The 23,195-nt window shown below is 49.5% G+C and overlaps 1 protein-coding gene across 6 annotated transcripts in view; it reads left to right on the plus strand.

Annotated features, from left to right (window-relative positions):
- LOC119966640 (stathmin-like) overlaps positions 1-17,790 on the plus strand; it is a 71,325-nt gene extending 53,535 nt beyond the window's left edge. For 5 of the 6 annotated variants that reach the window (XM_038798709.1, XM_038798716.1, XM_038798700.1 and 2 more), the window contains exons 3-5: positions 14,997-15,160; positions 16,105-16,296; positions 17,588-17,790. In XM_038798709.1, the coding sequence (XP_038654637.1) occupies positions 14,997-15,160; positions 16,105-16,296; positions 17,588-17,650 (419 nt within the window). In that variant the 3' untranslated portion in view covers positions 17,651-17,790. Of the gene's footprint in view, positions 1-14,980; positions 15,161-16,104; positions 16,297-17,587 lie in introns of those variants that run through there. The other variant, XM_038798681.1, reaches the window with a different exon arrangement.
- The last annotated feature ends 5,405 nt before the right edge of the window (positions 17,791-23,195 follow it).

Consider the following 23,195-nt stretch of genomic DNA (forward strand, 5'->3'; position numbering starts at 1 on the left):
TGTAGCAGAGGATCCTTGGCCGTTTCCTCACGAATCAGAGGCCGGAAGGTTGGAGGCACACAATTGCACCTGCGCGTCGATTTGGCAGACAAAGTCGGTTTGTTCACACGGTGTGGTAATAGACCTAGAAAGGGCATCTGCAACAATGAGTTCTTTCCCTGGCGTGTGGACAAGTTCAAAGTCATAGCGGCGTAGCTTGAGAAGGATTTGTTGTAATCGAGGCGTCATGTAATTTAAATCCTTCTGAATGATGTGGACTAATGGCCTGTGGTCCGTCTCTACCGTGAATCTTGGGAGGCCATACACATAGTCGTGAAACTTGTCGATTCCCGTTAGGAGGCCCAGGCATTCCTTCTCAATCTGAGCGTACCGTTGCTTAGTGGGCGTCATGGCTCTGGAGGCATATGCAACTGGAGCCCAGGACAGGGAGTCATCCCATTGGAGGAGCACTGCCCCAAAATTGTCCTGGCTCACGTCAGTGGATATTTTGGTCTTCTTGGTTGGGTCGAAGAACGCCAGAACCGGGGCTGTGGTGAGTTTTGCCCTCAGCTCACGCCATTCTTTCTCATGAGCGGGCAGCCACTGGAATTCTATCGACTTTTTGACAAGATGGTGGAGTGCTGTGGTGTGGGACGCCATGTTGGGAATGAACTTCCCGAGGACGTTGACCATCCCGAGAAAGCGGAGGACCACCTTCTTGTCCTCTGGGGTCTTCATGGCATTGATCGGCGAAACCTTGTCAGCATCTAGCCGCACGCCTTGCTGCGAGATGTGGTCACCAAGGAATTTGATGTCTGATTGACCGAACAAGCACTTGGCCCTGTTGAGTTGGAGACTATGCTCATGGATTCTGTGGAATACCTGCTTGAGGCGATCGATGTGTTCTTGGGGAGTTGTGGACCAGATTATGACATCGTCAACATACACTCGCACCCCCTCAATTCCCTCCATCATCTGTTCCATGATGCGGTGAAATACCTCTGAAGCAGAGATGATGCCAAAAGGCATCTGGTTGTAGCAGTAGCGACTGAACGGGGTATTGAATGTGCACAGCTTGTGACTGGATGCGTCCAGCTGTATTTGCCAGAACCCCTTGGAGGCGTCCAGCTTCGTAAAGCCTTTGGCATGAGCTATCTCGCTGGTCAACTCTTCTCGTTTTGGTATCGGGTAATGTTCCCTCATGATGTTGCGGGTTAGATCCTTGGGGTCGATGCAGATTCAAAGCTCCCCTGACGGCTTCTTGACGCAGACCATAGAGCTGACCCAGTCTGTGGATTCTGTGACCTTTGATATGATGCCCTGGTCCTGGAGGTCCTGTAATTGCTGCTTGAGGCGGTCCTTGAGGGGTGCCGGCACCCGACGTGGTGCATGAATTACAGGGGTGGCGTTGTGTTTGAGCAGGATTTTGTATCGGTATGGGAGTGTGCCCATTCCGACAAACACACTGTGGTACTGCGTGATGATGTCATCAATTTCAGCCTGGAAGTTTTCATCAGGTGAGGCCGTCACCTATGAGGATGACATGGTGTGGACTCGCTGAACCAGGTTCAGGAGTTTGCAGGCCCGAGCACCGAGCAAGGATGCTCTGTCAGGTCCTACGATCCCGAACCGCAGCGTCGATTTAATTGACTTATTGGACACTCTGAGTTGGCATGAGCCACTGGCAGCTATGGCATTGCCATTGTAGTCAAGGAACTGGCAGGCCGGTGAAAGAATACTTGGTCTGATGCGGATGGTGTTGAGATCGGATTTCGAGATGAGATTCACCGATGCGCCGGTGTCCAGTTTGAACCGGATGCGAGCCTTGTTAACTGTGAGGACAGCACACCACTCGTCGTCGGGATCCACGCTGAGGATCGGGAGGTGCTTCACTATCTTGGAGAAAGGCAGCGCATGCTTCTTAATGATGCCCACCCGGTATGGGGATTTGAGGCACTCAGCATCAGGATCTGTTGGGCTGTCGAGGTCAGAGTCTGGCATGCCATGCTGTATTGAACAGACGTTTCTGCGCCATGGCTGGGATCGCTGGTTGCTGGGCAGTGGAGCAGATCTGCAAAGGGCTGTGTAGTGGCCAAGCTTGCCACACTGTAGACACCGTCGTGATTTTGCCGGACATTGCCGCTTTAAATGGGTGGAGCCACAATTCGGACACGTCATGACGCCAATGTCAGCGCCTTCCGTGCGCCATCGCGCATGTGCAGTGCGGTCAAACGACGTACGCGCCTGCGCAGGCTGGTCGTCGGTCTCGCCATCCCCTCGGTCGTGGCGCACATGCGCAGGGGCCCGGGAAAAGTGCGTGAAATGGCCACTCTCGTTGATATAGGCCCTGCATTTGTGCGATAGCCTGCACCCGTTCCGCCTCGTGTGAGGCTAGCTTTGCCGTTTCTGCCGCCCTGATGTGGGAGTACCGATTGTTAGCATGTTCGTGGAGAACACCCGTTTCGATGGTGAAGGTGAGCTGCTTGACTTTCAGGAGCTGCTGGCGAAGGGAATCGGAGGGGACCCCGAAAACGATCTGATCCCGGATCATGGAATCAGTTGTCGAGTCATAGTTACATGACTGCGCAAGGATGCAGAGGTGGGTCAAAAAGGATTGAAAAGGTTCATCCTTACCCTGAAGCCTCTGCTAGAAAACGTACCGTTCAAAGCTCTCATTCACCTCAATGTCGCAGTGGCTGTCGAACTTCAGCAGGACTGTTTTAAATTTAGTCTTGTCTTCGCCTTCAGCGAATGTAACGGAGTTGTACTTGTGGATGGCGTGGTCCCCGGCTGTGGAGAGGAATAGTGCGATCTTCCTGTCGTCCGATGCGACCTTGAGGTCGGTGGCTTTGTGATAGAGTTGGAACTTTTGTTTGAAGATCTTCCAATTTGCACCGAGATTTCCAGCGATGCGGAGCTGCGGAGGAGGGCGGACGTTTTCCATGTCACCGGATGGCTGTTTGCTGGTCAAAGCTGATTCACTCAGGGTAGGTCCGTCAAATTTCAGCATCACTCACTGGTACCATGATGTGTTGGGCAGGCTGGGTCGATGTGGATTGCACTCGATGCAGTGTAGCGAGAGACAGACTTCCAACACTTGATGAGATGCAACACGATTTTATTTAACGTCTTAACTATTGTACATGTGGGTTGACACTATGCTGACTTGACTGGAGACCTAGTACTAGCCTGACCAGACTTACTAGCTACGCATGGTGTTTGCACTGGCTAGCTCATGAACTCTGACTGTCTCAGAGGCTGGGTCCAGAGAGAGCGGGAAACCTGGTGCCCTCTGGCTTTATAGTGGTAGTGTCCTGTCTGGTGATTGGCTGCTCTGTTGTGTGTGCTTACTGGTCATCCTGTGTGTCAATCACTGCCTGTCTGCACTCCATTATATACATAGATGTATTTTATGACAGACCATGCCCGAGCGGTTTAAGCAGTAGATGAGATGCCTGCACTAGAAACCAAGGTGATCCAGCATGTCGATGAAGCCGCAGAAGTGGGCGTGGTGGCACCACCCAGAGATGATGCGCTGCCTGAACCTCTGCGGACAACTGAACACAAAAAGACAGCCAATGCCACTCCAGAGGCTGATACAAATAAAACAACCAAAACCAAGAAACACACCAAAATACATCACCGTGTCCAAAAAATTAAATAAAAAAAGAAAACACTGGGAGAACTAACTCATCCAACCAGCAATGAAAGCAGTCACAAGTAACAAGCAACAGCATGCATCTAGACTGAAGAGAAAGCAACTGTTAACACAAATATGGCAGCCTTGGACACAGGCCTTTCAAAGACACAGGGCGAAGCGAAAGAGAAGCAAGCAAACCAGGCTCTGACAAGATGGGCAACAACTTGAAAGAATGTGATCTGCACAAACGAAATGGATACTTGTCCGGCACAGCATGTATATAGACACTTTTTAGTAAAACTTGTTCACTGTACCAGCTACATAAAATTATGTTTAATGTTATCTGTGAGAACAAATTATCTCAATGTTTTGTGAGGAAGAGGGATGTGATGATATGCCTATGGGCTATATCATAGTGGGATGGTGTGCGACCTCCGACCAGCAGGTGGCGGTACAGACCACCGTGTGGCCTCTAGACCAAGATCATGTGACCTCGAATATAAAGGGACACACGTCCGGCCATCTTCAGAAGAAGGTTGAGAGGGTAATAAGACGTACATGTGAATGGTCAGTGCTAGGTGCAAGACGTACATGTGAATGGTCAGTGCTAGGTGCAAGTTCCAGAGGAGTAGTTAGCAGACTCCATGTAACGTGCTCTGTATCAGATTGCTATCTTACCACACAAGACTCAATAAAGGATTTTGGTTTGGACAAGTCAAAATGTTTGGGAGTTCCTTCATGAAGTACAAAGGACCAAACACACCAAGAAGAAAGAGCATTGCTGAATGGGCAAGTGTCGACTAATTAAGGAGAGCCAGTATTAATTTATTTAAATCGTGAATAAATAATTGAGTTTTTTGATGAAGTAACAGCAATGGTTGACGAGAATAATACAGTTGATATGGTGGACATTTCTAAAAGGCATTTGATAACTGGCTTGTCAGCAATGTTGAATGAAGCTCATGGAATGAAAGGGACAGAGACATTGGTTTCATTAGTAAAAAGTTAGCTGAGAGATATGATAGAGAAAGTAGTGGTGAACAATCATTTTTCTGACTCCCGGAAGTGGTATAGTGAGGTCCCTGAAGGGTCATTATTAGGACCATCACTTTTCTCTATCCGCATTAATTGCCTAGACTTCGATACAGTTTCAGAATGTCAGAAAACTTGCAATTATTGTGAACTGAGAGGCGGATTGCAGTAAACTTCAAAAGAACAAAGACAGGCTGGTATTTTGGATGGAGACCTAGCAAATGGCGTTTAATGTAGGTAAGTGTAAGGTGATACATTTTGGGAGGAAGAACAAGGAAAGGAAATATAAAGGCAGGAATACAATTCTAAAGTGGGTACAGGAACAGAGACCTGTGGGGTTATGTGCACAAATGTTTTGGAGGTGGCAGGGCAATTTGAGAAAGCAGTTAATGTAGCATACAGGATCCTGGGGTTTATATAAGAGATGGGTGCAAAAGCAAGAAAGTTATAGTGAAGCTTTTGTAAAACACTCTATCGGCCTCAATTGCCAAATTTTAGAAAGGATGACAAGACATTAGAGATTTATGAGAGTTCCAGGGACGAGGGACTTCAGTTATTTAGATAAATTGGAGACCCTGGAGCTGTAGACCTTAGATAAATTAAAGCTAAGAGGAGATTTAAGCAAGGTGCTCAACATCATGAGGAATCTGAACAAAACCAAATGGGAGCAACTTTCTTTTGGGGCGAAAGGATAGAGAACCAGAAGACACCGATTTAAATGAATGGCAAAAGAACAAAGGCAACATGAGAAAAAAACTTGTTTGTGCAGTGAGTGGTTAGGATCTAGAATTCACTACCTGACTGTATATGCTAATTGAGGTTTTCAGTAGAGAATTGGGTAATTGCCGAAGGAGTGAGATTTGCTCGGCTGCGGGGAAAAGGTGGGTGAGCTCAACTTCTGTTAAAAACATTTTAAAAATTATTTCACTGAGCCTGGGTATGACTGGCTAGGCCAGCGGCCCATCACTAATTGCCCTCAGTGGTGGTGAGCTGCATTCTTGAATTGCTGCAGTCTATGTAGTGTAGGTACACCCATAGTGCTGTTGGGGAGGGTGTTCCAAGATTTTGACTCGGCAACAGTGAAGGAACAGTGATATTGTTCCACGTCGGGCTTGGAGTGGAGTTCCCATGCAACTGCTGCCCTTGTCCTTCTAGATGGTAGTGATCGTGGGCTTGGAAGGAGCTGTCAAAGGCCCCTTGGTGAGTTTCTGCAGTACACCTTGTAGGTAGTACACACCGCTGCCACTGTGTATCGGCGGTGGAGGGAGTGGATGTTGAAGGTGCCAATCAAGGGCAGCATGGTGGCGCAGTGGTTAGCGCTGCTGCCTTACAGCGCTGAGATCTCTGGTTCGATCCCGGCCCTGGGTCGCTGTCCGTGTGGAGTTTGCACATTCTCCCGTGTTGCATGGGTTTCACCCCCACACCCTAAGGTGTGCAGGGTAGGTGAATTGGCCGTGCTAAATTGGCCCTTGATTAGAAAAATGAATTGGGTACTGTAAATTTATTATTTAAAAAATGAAGGTGCCAATCAAGCAAGCTACTTTGTTGTGGATGGTGTCGAGTTTCTTGTGAGGTGTTGGAGCTGCACTCATCCCAAGAGACTATTCTATCACAGTCCTGACTTGTGCCTTGTAGATGGTGGACAGGCTTTGGAGAGACAGGGGGCGCGATTCTCCGCACTCACGACGGGTCGGAGAATAGCGGGCGGTGCAGATTTTCACGGCGACGCTGGTCCGACGCCCTCCCGCTATTCTCCGAACCCCGCACAAACTCCAAGTCGCCATTCCCGTCAAACGCCTCGAACGCGCCCCCGACACGACCAGAATCGCTAGTGTTTGGCCCCCCGCTATTTTCCGGCCCGGATGGGCAGAAATCCCGACGTCATCATGCACTGTTTACACGGCGTCCAACACACCTGCTTTTCAAGTTCGTCAACCAGTCGTGCTGGCTGACGACAGCTTCGAGGAGGTCAGCGCACTGCTGGAGTCTGGCCACAACGGGGAAGGCATCCCTGAGAATGGGAGGGGGGGTCCAGAGCGGGGGGAGTGGGGGAGACGGAGGGGGAGAGTGGGGGAGACGGAGGGGGGGAGTGGGGGATACGGAGGGGGGAGTTGGGGAGACGGAGGGGGGGAGTGGGGGAGACGGAGGGGGGGAGTGGGGGAGACGGAGGGGGGGAGTGGGGGAGACGGAGGGGGGGGAGTGGGGGAGACGGAGGGGGGGGAGTGGGGGAGACGGAGGGGGGGGGAGTGGGGGAGACGGAGGGGGGGGAGTGGGGGAGACGGAGGGGGGGGAGTGGGGGAGACGGAGGGGGGGGAGTGGGGGAGACGGAGGGGGGGGAGTGGGGGAGACGGAGGGGGGGGAGTGGGGGAGACGGAGGGGGGGGAGTGGGGGAGACGGAGGGGGGGAGTGGGGGAGACGGAGGGGGGAGTGGGGGAGACGGAGGTGGGTGTGGGGGAGACGGAGGGGGGGGAGTGGGAGTGCGGGGGGGGGGGTGTTAGGGAGAGAGTGAGCGAGTGACCCGTCCAACCCCGTAACAAAATGTCTGCCACCATGCCATGGCGTGCCGGTCACAAGGACAAGGCCGCTGTTTGCCCTCTGGCTTACGGCCACAGGCCACTGACGCACCGGTGAGGAGGACATAGTTAACTGCCCGTTGGATGCAGAAAGTGACCAGGGGTTAGGCTGCCCGCGTGTCAGCAGCGCGTCCAGGCCACCGGGACACACAGGTATCCCGTGGCAGGCGGCTGCCGAGGTGTCGACTAACCTCCGTCTAACATGTCCCGTTTCTCTGCCCCCACCACCCTTCTGTAGGTTAGCACAATGTCTGTGAACAGAACGGCTATGTTCTGCGCAGTGGTTGGGGCCGCTGCACTGCATTTGGCGATGCAGCAGCATCCACACCCACAACCCGCAGTGGATGCAGGGACAGCTGCAGCAGCAGAGGGAAGGGCCGAGGAGTTGCCAGTCGTCGAGCAGCATGGGGAGGAGGAAGAGGAGAGGGTGAGGGTGCAGCCACGGCGCCAGAGGCGACGACCAAGGCCGAGGGTGTACCGTGTCCGGGTCTCTTTCCTAACAATGACGGACATCACCTGCAGGAGGAGACTCTGGCTGAGTAGGCGGACGATGATACATATCTGTCACCTCGTGGCGCACCTCGCCCCATGTGGAACGGGAGGAGGACACGCGATCCCAGTTGCCATCAAGGTGACGGTCGCTCTTAACTTCTATGCTACCGGCTCCTTCCAGTCTCCGAGCGGGTACCTCTCCGGGATCTCCCAGTCATCGGTGCACAGGTGCACCCGGGATGTGACCGACGCCCTCTATGCCACCGCGGACCTCTACATCACCTTTCCCGAGGACCGAGCAACTCAAGACTCACGAGCTCGTGGATTTGCCAGAGTGGCCGGGATACCGATGGTGCAGGGGGCAATCGATTGTGTTCACGTCCCCATGGGCCCGCTTGCAGTGGACAGGGACGTGTTCACAAACAGGAGGGGGACATACTCCATGAATATCCAGGTGGTATGAGGATCATGAATGTCTGTGCAAGGTTCCCAGGGAGTGTGCATGACTCCTACATACTGGCGCAGTCGTTCATCCCTGCGATGTTTGAGGGACGTCCCCCCCGGCTGAGGGTCTGGTTGCTAGGCAACAGGGGTTATCCTCTGAGGTCTTGGCTGATGACGCCTATACGGAGGCCTCAGACCAATGCGGAAACCCGATACAACGAGGCCCATGCAGCAACCAGGGGTGAGGTGGAGCGCTGCCTTGGCCTCCTGAAGATGAGATTCAGGTGCCTGGACCGCTCCGGAGGGGCCCTGCAGTACCAGCCCGACAGGGTCGCTCGCATTGTTGTGGTCTGCTGTGCACTGCACAACATCGCGATGCAGAGGGGAGATGACCTGCTGCAGGAGGCGGAAGGAGAAGCCAGTGGCAGTGGTGCCAGCACGGAGGAGGAGGAGGAGGAGGAGAGGGAGGAGGAGGAGAAGAGGGAGGAGGAGCAGGAGGAGGAGGCTGGTGGAGTGGCGGGCGCAGCACGCAGACACGACACAGGTGCTGGTGATGTCCAAGAGGCGGCACAACGGACCCGGCGAGGACGGCGGGCACGCGACGCCTTGGTGGCAGCACGGTTCACGCGCCGCATGTGACGTCCCCGCTGAACACCAAACCACCACCTGCATCGCTAGTCGTGCAGAGGGTCAACACACAACTGCTACCACCACAACCCCCCCCCCCCCCCCCCCCCCCTCAGTATACACTGCTCCACTTCGACATCACCCTTACCACTGGGTCCAGACGGTATGGCACAACATTGATGGCTGTGTGAGCGGGTGTGATCAGTGCCATGTGGAATGATGACAGCCCGCTCTGCGAAGAGCTGCTCAGAGTCGTTAGAGAGAGTCTGACCCATGGCAATAGCTGAACCATCCACCTTGGTGGCCGCTGAGTTCGTCACGGACACTCCATCACGTGCCAGCGTGGGCTAGCTGTGGGAGGGGGTGGGGGGAGGGGCAGGGACTGCACACCCGGCACCGAAGTTTCATCGCTCGTCAACCCCAGCGACACTCGGTCACCATCACGATTCCTGTGGCTGTGGAACAATCACACGGTATTACAAGTAAGGTGGAACAGTGCGTTTAATGTTAACAATAATTTACAGGTGCCCTAGCCCCTACAACTAAACTCCTTCACCCGTGCCAACTTACTCAGTGTCTCACTTTGTTGCCTTACGGGCCCTACCACTACGTCTACGTGAGTCCCCAGATGATACAGCAGGAGTGGAGGAGGACTGCTGCGAATCGCCCCCTTCGACTCGTTTCTCCTTCGGCAAGCGTTTCCTGGGGCGACCCGGCCTTGATGGGCCAGGCTGCTCTGCGGGCGTCTCCGGTGACGTTGTGCCACCCTGCTCTGCCTGCTGCCCACCCGATGCACCAGGGATGGGACGGGGAGAGGCCGCGAATTCCGGGACGTCCCGTGATGGACAAAATGGGACGAGCCCCGAAACCTCCTCCTCCCTCGGGGAGCCCGGTGGCCCCCAGGCCTCACTTTGGGACAGAGGTGCGAGCGGGGAGGTGCCCTGTCGCGCCACCGACACCTGGCGCTGCCAGTCCTGGAGGCCTGCGATGGTATCCACCAGGATCCGAACGTTTGCAGTCACTGAGTCCAGGGAGTTAGACATTACCGCCAGGGACTTTGCGACCTCAACCTGTGAGTGCACAACGCCATCCAGCACATGTGTCAGGCGGTTGATGCTCTCGGCGACTGACTGCTACGACTGGGCCATGACCTGGTGAGACTGGGCCAAGGCCCGCAGGGCGCCGGCAATGTCGTTTTGGCTCTGGCACATTGCTGCCTGTGAGAGGGCAACCCTGTCCAGGGCCGAGGATGACGCGTGCACATTAACCCCAACGCCTTGCATAACCTGACCTATTGCCTCCACCGCGGATGCCATCCGTGCGGTGTCGGACTGGGTCGCTGCCATGAGCAGCACCACTCCCCGCTCGTGGACGCGGTTCGACGACTCTAACAGCGTCTGCAGAGCCAGGAAGACAGCCCTCATCCCGTCATTGTTTCCCTGGGTTTCTTGAGGCATCGGCTGTGCGGGTGGGTTGAGAAACTCCAGGAACTCAGAAAACGTCTGGGAGCCAGCTGCATGCTGGGCCTGGCCTGGCCTCCGCCAGTCCGGGCCATCGTCTGCTCCGACCTCCATCTGCTGTACCTGCTCAGCTGTGATATGCGAACCAGACTGTGACCCAGGAGCCTCATCACTAAATAGGCCAGCCGGGGTGAGTGTCTCTGGGATGGTGGATGGTGTGGGAGATAGCTGTGCCGCAAGCTGGAGGTCGTCTTGGGTTGACGCCTCCTCTGTGTCATCGTCCAGGTGAGAGGCCGCAGGGCGTTGGCGGGCCATTTCTGTTTCCTGCTGTGTCGCCTCCCTCTGGGCGTCCTGCTCCACAGATTCTGTTGGGGAGGATGGGACTCCCCGCTGATCGGGCACCGAATGTTGTGCAGCCCAGGGTTAGGTGGGGCCAGATGCGTGTCTCCGCCTAGAGGGAGACGGCCCTGGTCATTCGGCATCACGTCCTAGGGAAGAGAATGAAACGGCTTATTTAGATTCGCTCGGCCGGGCGCTGGACGGTCCCAGTGGGCAGGGTGTGAAGGGACAGAGGATGGGGAGGTGTCCAAGTGGGCAGGGTGTGTGAAGGGACAGAGGATGGGGGAGGTGTCCAAGTGGGCAGGGTGTGTGAAGGGACAGAGGATGGGGGAAGTGTCCAAGTGGGCAGGGTGTGTGAAGGGACAGAGGATGGGGGAGGTGTCCAAGTGGGCAGGGTGTGTGAAGGGACAGAGGATGTGGGAGGGGGTGGGTGTTTGTCATGGAAGGTTGTCTCACTTGTTGCAGCTCCGCCAACCTCGCATAGCGCGACCTCCCGGGTGCCAGACCCCCCAACAAGGTCCAGTGCTCTCTGCTCAAACATGGTGAGGGGGTGCAGGTTGGGCGAACCCCCTCCAGCCTGGTGCCGCTCACGGGTGTTGTGAGCGGTCTTGGCCTGTTGGGGGAGGGGACATAGGTAGATCATTACAATACGGCAGGTATCAGCAGTCCGTTCAGATACTGGCACAGTTTGTGGGTCAAGTTGTCATAAGACCATTGCATCTCTCCACGGGGGCCAGAGCGCTGGGTCTGTGACTACTTTGTGAACCACCCTCAACTAACTCTGCCCCAATCCCCCTCCACCCCCCGTGCCAGGGGGGGAAGGTGGGTGATTAAGTTAAGGGGGGAGGGATGGTTGTGACCAGGGGGCACCCTCTTGGCACTTACCCTGGCAGCCCTGGTGAGGTCGTGCATCTTTTTTCTGCATTGCTCTGCTGAGCGAGGGGTCTGCCCCACAGCACTAATGGCAGCAGCCACCTCACACCAGGCCTGGCGCACAGCGCTGGCAGGTTGGCGATGCCCTCTACGCGGGCAGATGATGCCCCTCCTCTGCCCGACGGCATCGAGCAGCATCTCGACATCAGCCTCAACAAACCGAGGGGCAGCTCTCCTGAGCTCCGACATCATGGCCGACAGATTCTGTGCTCGCCCGCGCCTTTTTACGGCGTCGGGCGGCGTCACGTGGGCGTGGTCGTATCGTTGTCGCGTTCCGTCGTCATCGCGCACGTGATTGACGCGGCCGCGTTCCTAGTCCATTTCCCGGACGTGAATACGTCGGGAAATGGACCCTTCCCGACCGTCGTAAAACGCGCTCGTTTTAACGGCCAACTTCGCGATTTTTCGCGGGTGCGGAGAATCGTGCCCAGGAGGTGAGTTACTCCCCACAAAATTCCAAGGCCGTGATTCTCCGCAACCACGATGGGTGGGAGAATAGCGGGCGGTCCACTCCCACACCTCCGCTATTCTCCCACCCCCCCTCCAAAATGGCTGGGCCGAGCGGCCTGCAGTTCCTGACCTGTTCACGACGGCGGCAACCACACCTGGTTGCTGCCGTCGTGAACATGGCGCGCCAGGTAAGTGTGGGACCTAGGGGGGGCGGATCGGGGATCGAGCACCACGACTGTGCTCGGGAGGGGACTGGCCCCCGTTCGGTGCCCACCGATCGTCGGGCCGGCGTCTCAAGGGGACGCACGCTTTCCCCTCCGCCGCCCCGCAAGATCAAGCCGCCACGTCTTGCGGGGCGGCTGAGGGGAAAGACGGCAACCGCGCATGTGCGGGTTTGAGCTGTCCAACCCGCGCATGAGCGGCTGACGTCATTAGGCTCCGCCGCGGCGTCATTCTTGGCGCGCCGGGCCTTGAAGCCAGGGACAAGGCCCGGCCGCCGAGTTTCCCGGTACAGCCCGCCTATCCCCCCGGGTAGGGGAGAATAGGGGGCCGGGAGAGGCTTCCGACGCCGTCGTGAACCTCTCCTAGTTTCACGACGGCGTCGGGCCTTGCGGAGAATTCCGCCCCAAGTCTATGACCTGATCTTGCAGCCATAGTATTTATAAGGCTGGTCCCAATTTCGTTTCTGATCAATGGATATTGATAGCGGGGGGGGATTCAGTGATGGTAATGCCATTGAATGTTAAGGAGAGATGGTTAGATTCTCCCTTGTTGGAGATGGTCATTGCCTGCCACTTGTGTGGCGTGAATGTTACTTGTCACTTAACAGCCCAAGCCTGAATATCCAAGTCTGACTGTATGTGGGCACAGACTGTTTCAGTATCCGAGGAGTGGCGAATTATGCTGAACATTGTGCAATCATCATCGAACGTCCGCTCTTCTGACATTATGATGAGGAAAGGTCATTGACCCCAAATGGTTGGGCCCAGAATACTACCCTGAGAAAATCTTGCAAGAATTGACCTCCAATAACCATCTTCCTTTGTGTTAGGTATGACTACCACCAGTGGAAACTTTTCCCACTAATTCCAGTTTTGCTAGGGCATATTGATGCCAACTTGATGTCAAGCACAGTCGCCCTCTTCTCTTGCCTCTTAAGTTAGGCTCTTTTGTCCATGTTTAGAATTTGAGTTTATTTGATAAGCTGAGTTGCTCTTACAGAAAGCTGGCGTGGCCGTGTAGGGCTGTATGGTTTCCTGTTCTGTAACCTTTCTGTGATTCTACCTGATACTAATAAGTATCCATTAGTGTGTAGGGCAGAATGAAAATTGTCTAAAATAAAATAAGAAAATATTAAAAGCACCAAATGGGTCAAGCAGAAAGGATGGAGAGAGAAAGATAATGGGCGCAATTCTCCAAAAGGGAGACAACAGCCGACGCCGGAGTGAAACACGGCGTCGGAGGCCGGTCCTCGCCCCCTATTCTACCCCCCCCCCCCCCCCCCCCCCGGGGGGCTAGGAGTGGCGGCGCGTGAAATTCGCTTGCGCAAAGTGGCGCGCCGGGAATGATGCGGCCAGCAGCGCCTGAGTGACGTCAGCTGCGCATGCGCGGTTGCCGTCTTCCCCTCCGCTGCCCCGCAAGACATGACGGCTTGATCTTGCGGGATGGCGGAGGGAAAAGAGTGCGTCTTTTAGAGACGCCGGCCCGACGATCGGTGGGCACCGATCGCGAGCCAGACACCACCTGAGCACGCCCGTGGTGCTCAATCCTCCCTCCGTCCCCCACAGGCCCCACACACAGCGGTCGCGTGCTGTTCACGCCGGCAGCGACCAGGTGTGGTTGGCGCCGGCGTGAACCGGTCGGGTTCGGCAGGCCGCTCAGCCCATCCGGGCCGGAGAATCGCCGTTAAGAGAATCGCGGGGGGTGCCAGGGCAGCGTGGCGTGATTTGTCCGGCCCTCCTGCGATTCTCCCACCCGGCGTGGGGGGCGGAGAATCGCGCCCAATAGACCTTTCATTAGAACTGCTTCATACTTCCTGTGTCAGGTCTCCATTGACTTTATTTGTGATTCATTTGCAAAGCGCTGACAGTAAGTTTACATTATGAACTTTTATTCTCAGAATTTCTCAAATGTTTTTCACATATAATGGATTATTTTGAAGTGCAGCTTATTGTTAATTTCTGTTCATCATACTCATTCCGTCTACATTCAACAAAACCATGGATTACCAGTGGATGTTTTCTTCATCTGATATCTGAATGCTAATTTTGCAATAAACTTAATGTGCTTCATCTTAAATATGGGTTCATCTTGAATATGGGTTCATTTTTATATTTGTCTGAATCAGTCCGTGTAATTTAGTGTAAGAATTGAAATACTTGAGACATGAAGTGTTATATAAATGTAAATTGTCGTCCGAAAAGAGTGTTTTTGTTGTGGCAGCTTTCAGTTTGTGCATAACAATGAATAACGGTTTATTTGAGTGCAGCAACAGGCGCAGAGTAAGAGAAGCCAAGTAGCACATAATGAGGAAGGTTGTAAATTGATTCAGCATTTTGGCAAGAGGTTGTAGATTTCTGTCACTCTTTGTAAGGGGGAAATAAAAAGTCCTGATTGACCCGACTCTAAGATTGGTCACCAGCCCACACCCCACCCCGGTTCTAGATTTGCTCCACGGGGAAAACTTTATCTGCATCTAAACTGGTAAAAGGATTTGATAGGGTAAATTTCTCAATTAGATCAACCCTCTAAACTCAAGGGAATACAAGCAAAGCTTATACATCTTGCCCTTTAAGGTTGGTAATTCTGATCAGTCCGCACTGTAACTTTTCATAGGCCCAAATACCTTTCCTGAGATGGTGTCCTTTGTTATAAATTTAAATTTTGAGATTATTAACTTTAGTATGTTAAGCCTTGGCAGCAATCTTGTTATTTAACCTGCACAATTAATGCTTTTAGGAACTCTGTTGATCAAGATGGGCTAATGTTGCCATTCCATTCTTTTTTTTTAAATGTACCTCATTTCAGATATTAAGGTAAAGGAGCTAGACAAGCGTTCTTCTGGCCAGGCTTTTGAGATAATTCTGAGCCCCACAGCTGAAACAATTCCAGAATTTCCTCTTTCTCCCAAGAAAGATAGATCACTTGAAGATCTTCAAAAAAAAATGGAAGCTGCAGAGAACAGACGAAAGGTATTCAAATAGAATATGAACACACTGTGAGCTGAATGGTGTTGACTGAAAAATCCCTTTGGCCAAATAACAAATGATGCCTAAATGGCAGGTGTTTTTGTTCTATGTTGTCAGTACTGTGCAATGGTTTCCTTTTTGTGCATTGAGCTCAGACTTGCATGTGCTCAAAATCAAAACTGGAAAAGCACTACATATTGCTGACAAATCATCTTGAGAACAAAAACAATCGTTATGTATAGTAACGGCCAGATGAGAATAAAGCTATGTTATCCCAACCTTACAGAGCAGCCGAGTATTTTTCTTGTTTTGCACAACAGTAGCTTGGAAGTATGGAATCGAATCTGAAAATCATTATGTAAGAAATTTGCAGTTAGGAGACTTCTCATCTCTGCTTTGTCCCAGGTCTAAATACATTTTACACATTTTATTTTTTTAAAGCCCTAATTTGCAGTACCATGCAGTCTGTGGAAGGGCCGTGAGGCTGTTTTTTAAATATTTATATGCAATTGGCACAGTAGGTAAATGTGCTGAGATCCTTTTTCCATGTAATTTTATTCTGTAGAAATAATAAGAAAAATGAAATCTTAAAATATGTAACAAGAATTGGAAAGGCACAGCATCCAAAAGATAATGTTCTTTTTGAAGTTTGAAGGACAAAGCATTATCCTATCTTTTTCCTGATTTTTTTATTTCCTGAATTTTCTATTTTGTGTTATGTTCAATGTGTTTATGCTTTTAATTTGCTTTGGCGCAATGTTCATCTGCCATAAGAATTCTGGAGATGGTGAACTACCAGTTTAAAATGCCTTTTGTTTCAGATTCAATGTTTTTCTTTCTTTGCAAAATACTTAGTACCAGGATGTGACTTGCATCTCTAAATATGGAGACCTAACCTTGTGATCTCAAATGTTCAGCTGAACAATTGATCTCTGTTTTTTCCCTAGTCACATGAAGCAGAAGTTCTGAAGCAGTTGGCTGAAAAACAGGAGCATGTAAAGGAAGTGCTTCAGAGAGCTGTTGAAGAAAATACCAAATTCAGCAAAATGGCAGAGGAAAGACTGATTTCCAAGATGGATCTTATTAAGGAGAATCGTGAGGCTCAGATAGCTGCTAAACTTGAGCGTCTTCGTGAAAAGGCAAGTTAACCATAACACTCTTTACACAGTAGAGGTGGAATCCAGATGGTTTATTTCCCTGGATCATTTATTTTCCAATTTTGTTGCTCTTATTCCTCAGTGTTGTGAGGCAAGGTTATATGGGTGCTGGCAGCCCTCCGGCGTCATGTCCAACTTGCCAGTTTTCATGCAAGTCTAGACAATGAGCACTGTCAACTTATTGAGCCATGGTGGGTTATTGTAGCCGAGTGTTTCTGTTCATGATTGTCATTTTTAGTATGGGAGACCATGGTTCTGGGTGGCAACAGCAGCATGGATCACAACTTGGACCTTGTGGTTGAAACTATAATAGACCAATGCCATGTGAGGCATTTGTACACTGAGCTATTGACGCATATGTTGGAAAATTCCAACCTATTATAAGTCGTGCCGGAGTGTGTTTACTTAGTCTTTTGCAGTTGGTTACTTTGGAAACCTGGAGCTATATTTGAAATACGACAACACCTTTCTAAGAGATAAAATAAAGTGTTGCTGGAATTCTATACACACCATCTGATAAGCTGTAGGCAACATTACTCAGCATACTGGAGGAACAATGTAGGATTTGAGAGAGTGCAACAGGGGGCAACTAGGGTGTTGCAGATTTTGGTAATGTGAGTAAAGTTGACTTTCCCCTTGGGGGGGAAAGTGGATCATTATTTTTTTTTACTCTATTTTTTCCCCCCAATCATTTAAGGGGCAATTTAGCGTGGCCAATCCACTTATCCTGCACATCTTTGGGTTGTGAGGGTGAAACCCACGCAGGCACAGGGAGAATGTGCAAATTCCACATGGACAGTGACCCGGGGCCAGGATCGAACCAGGGTCCTCGGCTCCATGAGGCAGCAATGCTAACTGTGCCGCCCCTAGTATCAGATTTTAAATTAGTAATTGAAACAATTTGAAGAAAATCGGAAGTAATTGTCAACTCAGAATAACGTGTGCTGAATCTTGCTGGCTGTTGTCTTCTGGGAGTTTTGGTTGAAGAGTGCATCAGCACTGAAAGCTCTTCCCTCAATTACCCTGTAGTAAATAGTTCATGATTGAGAAATATAATACTTTATAAAGCATATTAACCACACTTCACAATGATTTGCTTTTCAACTGTAGGCCAATGTTTAATGTAGGGTTTAATGTGATTGCATAATCCAGAAAGTTTTATGTTGCTTTCAGTTCAAAGAATAGTTACACATTATATAGAGGCTATTCTCTGCTGTCTTAGTTCATGCAACAACAGAAAAAACACTTTTCTAATTTTTTTCGTATAATTTAGGACAAACACCTGGAGGAAGTGAGAAAGAACAGAGAAAGCAAAGAAACTGAAGAACTTGTTTAATCGTGTGAATTTTTGAAATTGAGGGTTTTCAAAAATACAATTTTAAAAGAAAAGTTAAAGTCAACATGTTGAACAACCCTCTTGATGCTTTAAAAACATGTAACCAAGAATAAGAACATATTTTGAATTGGGGTTGTGGGGAGTGGGGGGGGGGGGGGGGGGGGGGAGGGGGGCGGAGGGGGGGGGAGAAAAGAAGAAATACAATATTGTTCTACCTTTGCTAGTCATTTCAAATATTACAGCTGTTCGGGTTTCTTATGCATTGCTGGTACTATATGGAGTCTAAGAAGTTTTTTTAAATGTGTAGTTTACACCTTGTTTCTTCAATAACAGCTGTACATGCTAAATGTTAAATTTTTAGTCCCAATGTGTGGTTGTCCAAGCATGCCTAAACTTAAACTTTAAATAAAGCTGCATTAATTGTTATTAAAGACTGAGCACGTTGTTTTCTTTAATTCCGTAAGATGCCACTGTGCAATTCTAATGTGGGGGTGGTGAAGTATTCTTCCACAGCATTTCACCTGGGTTTGTGTGCAAATAAAGACCAATACCAGTGGCTCTGACTTTCTTTACAGTTAGCCATCAATAAATGTTCTTTTGTGAGAAAGTAAGCTTGTTATGAAGCTATTGATGTTTCTTTTTGTACCATCAGTGTTTTCTCCTGAAGAGTTATGTTTAAATAGAAACATTAGGTTCTATAAACCTAAAAGAAGGCAGGCATTTGTATAAAAGCAGGAATGCTCTTTGCAAGATCCAAGACAGGGATGGTGGCCATGCAGCCCAGCAACACTCCAAGCTATGTGGTTCTGCTTCTGTGGTCGGTGGGCCCTAATCCATTCCATATTTGTCCTCTTTCTCTTTCCCACCCCCCTTCCTCCAAGCAACATTGAGGTTCTTTTTTCTTTAGTGGATATGGCAAGTTGGAAATCTCCTGAGTCGAGCTACATCCAACCCGGAGTACTGAACATGCAAACAGCTTTTGTAGAGCAGGTTAAACCTAGTTTTCGTCCTCTTGATAAAAAGACAAAATACTGCAGATGCTGGAGCTCTGAAAGAAACAAAATGTTGGAAACACTGAACAGTTCAGGCAGCATCTGGATAATCGGAGTGTTGAAGTCAGTCTTGTGTGTGGACCTCCAAGCTGGAAAGGGTCAAACAAGTATATTCATGTGATGAGAAGAGAAAGAAAGCAGGCAATCTGAGTAGGATAGTATAAAGAGTGGAAACATTGAGACAGTAAAGAGAAAAATAAGTGTAAATAGCTAAAAACGTATGAAGCATGGGAAAACTAAATAAAACTGAAAATTGTAGAAACCAGTCTGTAAATTAGTTACGCCTGAAGCCACTTCATACAAGTGTTTTACAGTGCCTGTGGGAGACAAATGGCATTGAATTGGATTCAAGATTGATTGGAACAGAGTCAGATACTGGAATGGAACATTTTGTATCTCTTCCCGATTGTGGGAAAAAGTTACACTCCATAAGTATAAAATTACCTTTTCATGAAAGGTGCTAAGTAGTAATAGTGTAGTACATTGTTTTAAAAACCTAGTTACACCTCATTTAACATGGGTTTTCATAATGAGATTCATAGCAAAATATAGAAGATTTTGTCAATTCACTGATCTCTTTAGGAATGCACCCAGGGAGTCCTACACCCCATGAAGTGTAGAATCACTAATAGCACCTTAAGTATTTCCAAGTTGTGTGTGTGCTTTGGAAGTGTCTTCTAGTTTCAATTGAAGTATTGACTGCCAACGCTGACAGTTTAATTATCATCATTACACAAAAAAGGTCTAGATCTAGCAGTGGTATTAGTTGTCCTTTTAGAATTTTATCCCCTTTAACCCTCTATTCTGTGCATTTCCACTTGTCTGTTTGGATGCTGCTCCAATTTTACGCACAGCCCCCAGTTCCCTATCACATGGCCATTCCTTATTTGAGAGTTCTGACAATATATTGGGTTATTTTGCTGTGAGGTGTTTTAACAGCTGAGTTTGATTCTGCCCTTGTCCAAAATCGCCCAACATATGCGCAATTTACAGTACAGCTCACTAGATGTGAGCTAACACACTTTGGGAGGGAGATTGTGAAAAATAGAGTAAATTATAACATTTTAAAAGGAGTAACTTACGGGCATCTCAACAGTGGCTAAGAGACTGGGCTAGATGCCATAATAATGCGGTATGGAAAGATTGATCCGTTTCAGGAGTGATAATATAAAAATAAGGTTTGGTTATTTTAAAAGAAAACAATATTTGAACTTCAACTCTAATTGTTTACATGTAGTTTCTTAACTTGCACACTAGTTCCCATTAAACAATTCGAAAAGAACATGCAGTTCTCGTCCCACCTATATAAACAGACAGTGACAATACTTGCATTTACAAAGCAATTTTGCTTCTAGTAGGGACATTCGTTCTGGACCCTTTTCTAAAGCCTGCCTCAGTGGGAACTTTCATGACCTCGGTGGCAATTATAGACCTCTCTGTTAAATTTTCACAAAGCTTTCTAGTGCTCTCTCTCTCTCTATTTGTCCATCAATGGAAGGTTAGTTGCATATTCATGGCATTGATCTGTGCTTTTGTATAAACAGGAGTGGGCAATCAGCCAAGATAACGATAATAGGTTCATGTTTATAAACCCGAGAGAACCTTTGAGCAGATAGTGTCCCCTTTTTATATTTGCATTTGGATCTTTAGGATCCATCCATATCCTAAGTTCATTATTCTGGTTTTTTTACACATACCATCCAATTGACACAATCTGTCGGCTCTTCGATCTTTTTAATATCACCAAGATGTGTCATTCTGTCTAATTTAGCTTTTAGACAATCATGTAGTGGGGCTGGATCTCTTCTTGGAGCAGGTATCATAGGTTGGGCATTGTTTTTGAGTTGAATCTTGTAGATGAAAGGTAAAACACCAAAACACTGAAAAACTTCTGGAAAAGCTTGCACAATGGACTCCACCGATCCACTGTGTGTACTCAGTGCACAGTCTGTGCTATGCACTCTTTTAACCAGTTCCAGCACGTCACACGCTTCAACACCTAGCAGTGACTCCTGATCTTTAGCTACTATGGAGAATTTGACTTTGTGAACTTTATCTTTCACTTGGACGTCGAGTTTACACATTGCGAATGTGTCAATTTTCTGACCATTCTAGTCCTTCAAGAAGACTGGCTTGTTTAATAGGCTCGGTTTTATTTTCATAGCTTCAATATCACTGATGCTTCTAAGGTTCGCTCTTGCTACTGTTATCTAATTTAACATTGATGAGTGATTTATTTATTAAGAAAGAAACTATCCAGTTGTCTTTTGCTACTGTTGAAATATAATTTTTATAGCTTTTTGTTTCTGTAGCTGACATTTTACCCTGTTTGGCTTTGTTAGCCCTGTCTTCATTCGAGACTAAATCAATGAAAAATGTGCCCTCTTCAGTTAATATCATCAGTAGTATTGATGGACTTTTCTAGATTAACTTTCTTGTTTGTAAAACATTGTTTGTCAAAATGTTTTTTGCCTTTGCACTTTGTGCAATTTTTTCCAAATACTGGACATTGCCCCGGTAGGTGCCTGTTTCCACATCTTTTACACATAATGGCTGCTTCTGGCAAACGTTTAAAATGACCTTCACTGCTGAGACCACGTTTCATTTTCAAGTGCGTCAGCATCGAACCAAATTTTTGCGCCAAAACTCAGTGCATTCAATGTGTTTATATGCTGCGCCGCTGATTCACTGGCATAGCAAGTCTTGCTCACGTCTTCTAACTGAAACTCATTCTCTTGTAAGAGATGTTCCCGCACCTTATCATTATTAATTCCGAAGAATTTCTGATCTTGAATAATCGTAAAATTACAAGTTTGCGCTTTCAAATTGAGGTAGGTAAGAAAGATGTTTTCTGCATGCACGTTCTAAAAATGTACCGCTGGAACGTTTAGTGCTTTTCAGAGTACATTGCTCATCAAACTTCTTAATGATGGCATCGATGCTTTTATCATTTTCTTCCCTTTCAAAAACAGATGTTTTGTAAATCTCTGTCGCCTGGGGGCCTGCTACAGTTAGCAATAATGTTATTTTTCGTTCATCTGGCTGCACTTGTAATCCTAAAACTGCCATGTACACTGTGAACTATTGCTTGAATACGCGCCAATTTGCCATCTACATGACAGAGATACGTAATCGGCGATCGGGCAGAGAATCCCTTTTGACGCTGAAATTGAGGGCAGCACCTGTTTTCGGATGCTCCGCCCCCTCCAAAACGGCATCATCGGGGAGTATGCTGCACGCCATTGGGACGGCCTCAGGGCGACACCTGAAGGCCCTCCCCTGATGCTCCACCCCTGATCTGCTGAGTACACAACGACGCTTTTCACTTCGGCTCTGCGTTTTCGTCAACCTTGTGTGGCAGCTGCGGATTGTGTCCAGCCCGCCACAATTGGTGGTGGTGGGGGGGGGGGGGGTGCTTCTGCCCAGGGGGCTTCGGCGAGGGCTGGTGGGGGGTCCGGGGGGGCACTATCTGGGAGGTCAAGTCTGCGAGCGGTCGGCGCCATGTTGCACGGCGCAACTGCTGCAGATCGTGCACGTGCGTGGCCACGGACCCGGCCATTCTCAGGCCGTTTTTGTTGCGGGAGCCGGGGGTTTTACCCAGCGCCGCTGCTAGCCCGTCACTGGTCCCAGAATCGGTGAAGGTTCGGTGCCGATTTTGGCATTGTAAAATGCCACTGTTCCTATACCGGCATTGGCACTTTGCCGCAAAATCAGAGAATCCAGCCCTGTGTCCTTCAAATGTTCACACTTCAGGGGCTGCATTCTCTGCAGTCGGGATTCTCCATTACACCGGCAGGGCACTCACGCCCGGGGATTTCCCGACGGTGTGGGACTGCCCACAATGGGAAACTCGATTGGTTAGCTGGTGGGACGGAGAATCCTGCTGCCGGCGGGGGCACGCCGCACCAGAAAACTGGTGCAGAGTGTTGGAGAATCCGCCCCAGATCTCCAGTTTTTGATCACCTTTTCTGGTACCATGTTATGTTCTAGCACTATGAAAATGATTGAGCTGGTGTACCAAAGAACATCTAGTTCTAGACTAGTCGAATTTAGTGATGTATTACAAACTGGGTTGGAAACTAATACTAACAAACTGGACCAATCACAAACACAACTAATTACAACGACCTCTACTACAGACTCCCCCTAGGTTACAGATCACATGGTATAACTTGCTTGCCACCTAGTGGTCAGAGGTCAAACATATTTACATTTACAATAGCTTATGCATATCACAACTAGCAGCCTCGACAGCTTCTCCAGGGGCAACACACAGGGGCTGGGCAGGCTGACCATGGAGGTCTTCAGGGCGTTCTGGGATGTCATGAGGGAAAGTCACACGACGGGGAGATGCCCCTTTTGTGGCGCAGGGCCACATTACCCTGTTGCCCTAAGAAGTGGGATCTCCAACTACTTAACTGGAGACTGGTCTCTCCCCTCAGCACGGATCATAACATCTTTGCAAGTCCATGTCTTTACGTCTTGGTACCATG

The sequence above is a fragment of the Scyliorhinus canicula genome, chromosome 1, assembly GCF_902713615.1.
Source record: "Scyliorhinus canicula chromosome 1, sScyCan1.1, whole genome shotgun sequence".
In the NCBI taxonomy this organism is placed as follows: domain Eukaryota; kingdom Metazoa; phylum Chordata; class Chondrichthyes; order Carcharhiniformes; family Scyliorhinidae; genus Scyliorhinus; species Scyliorhinus canicula.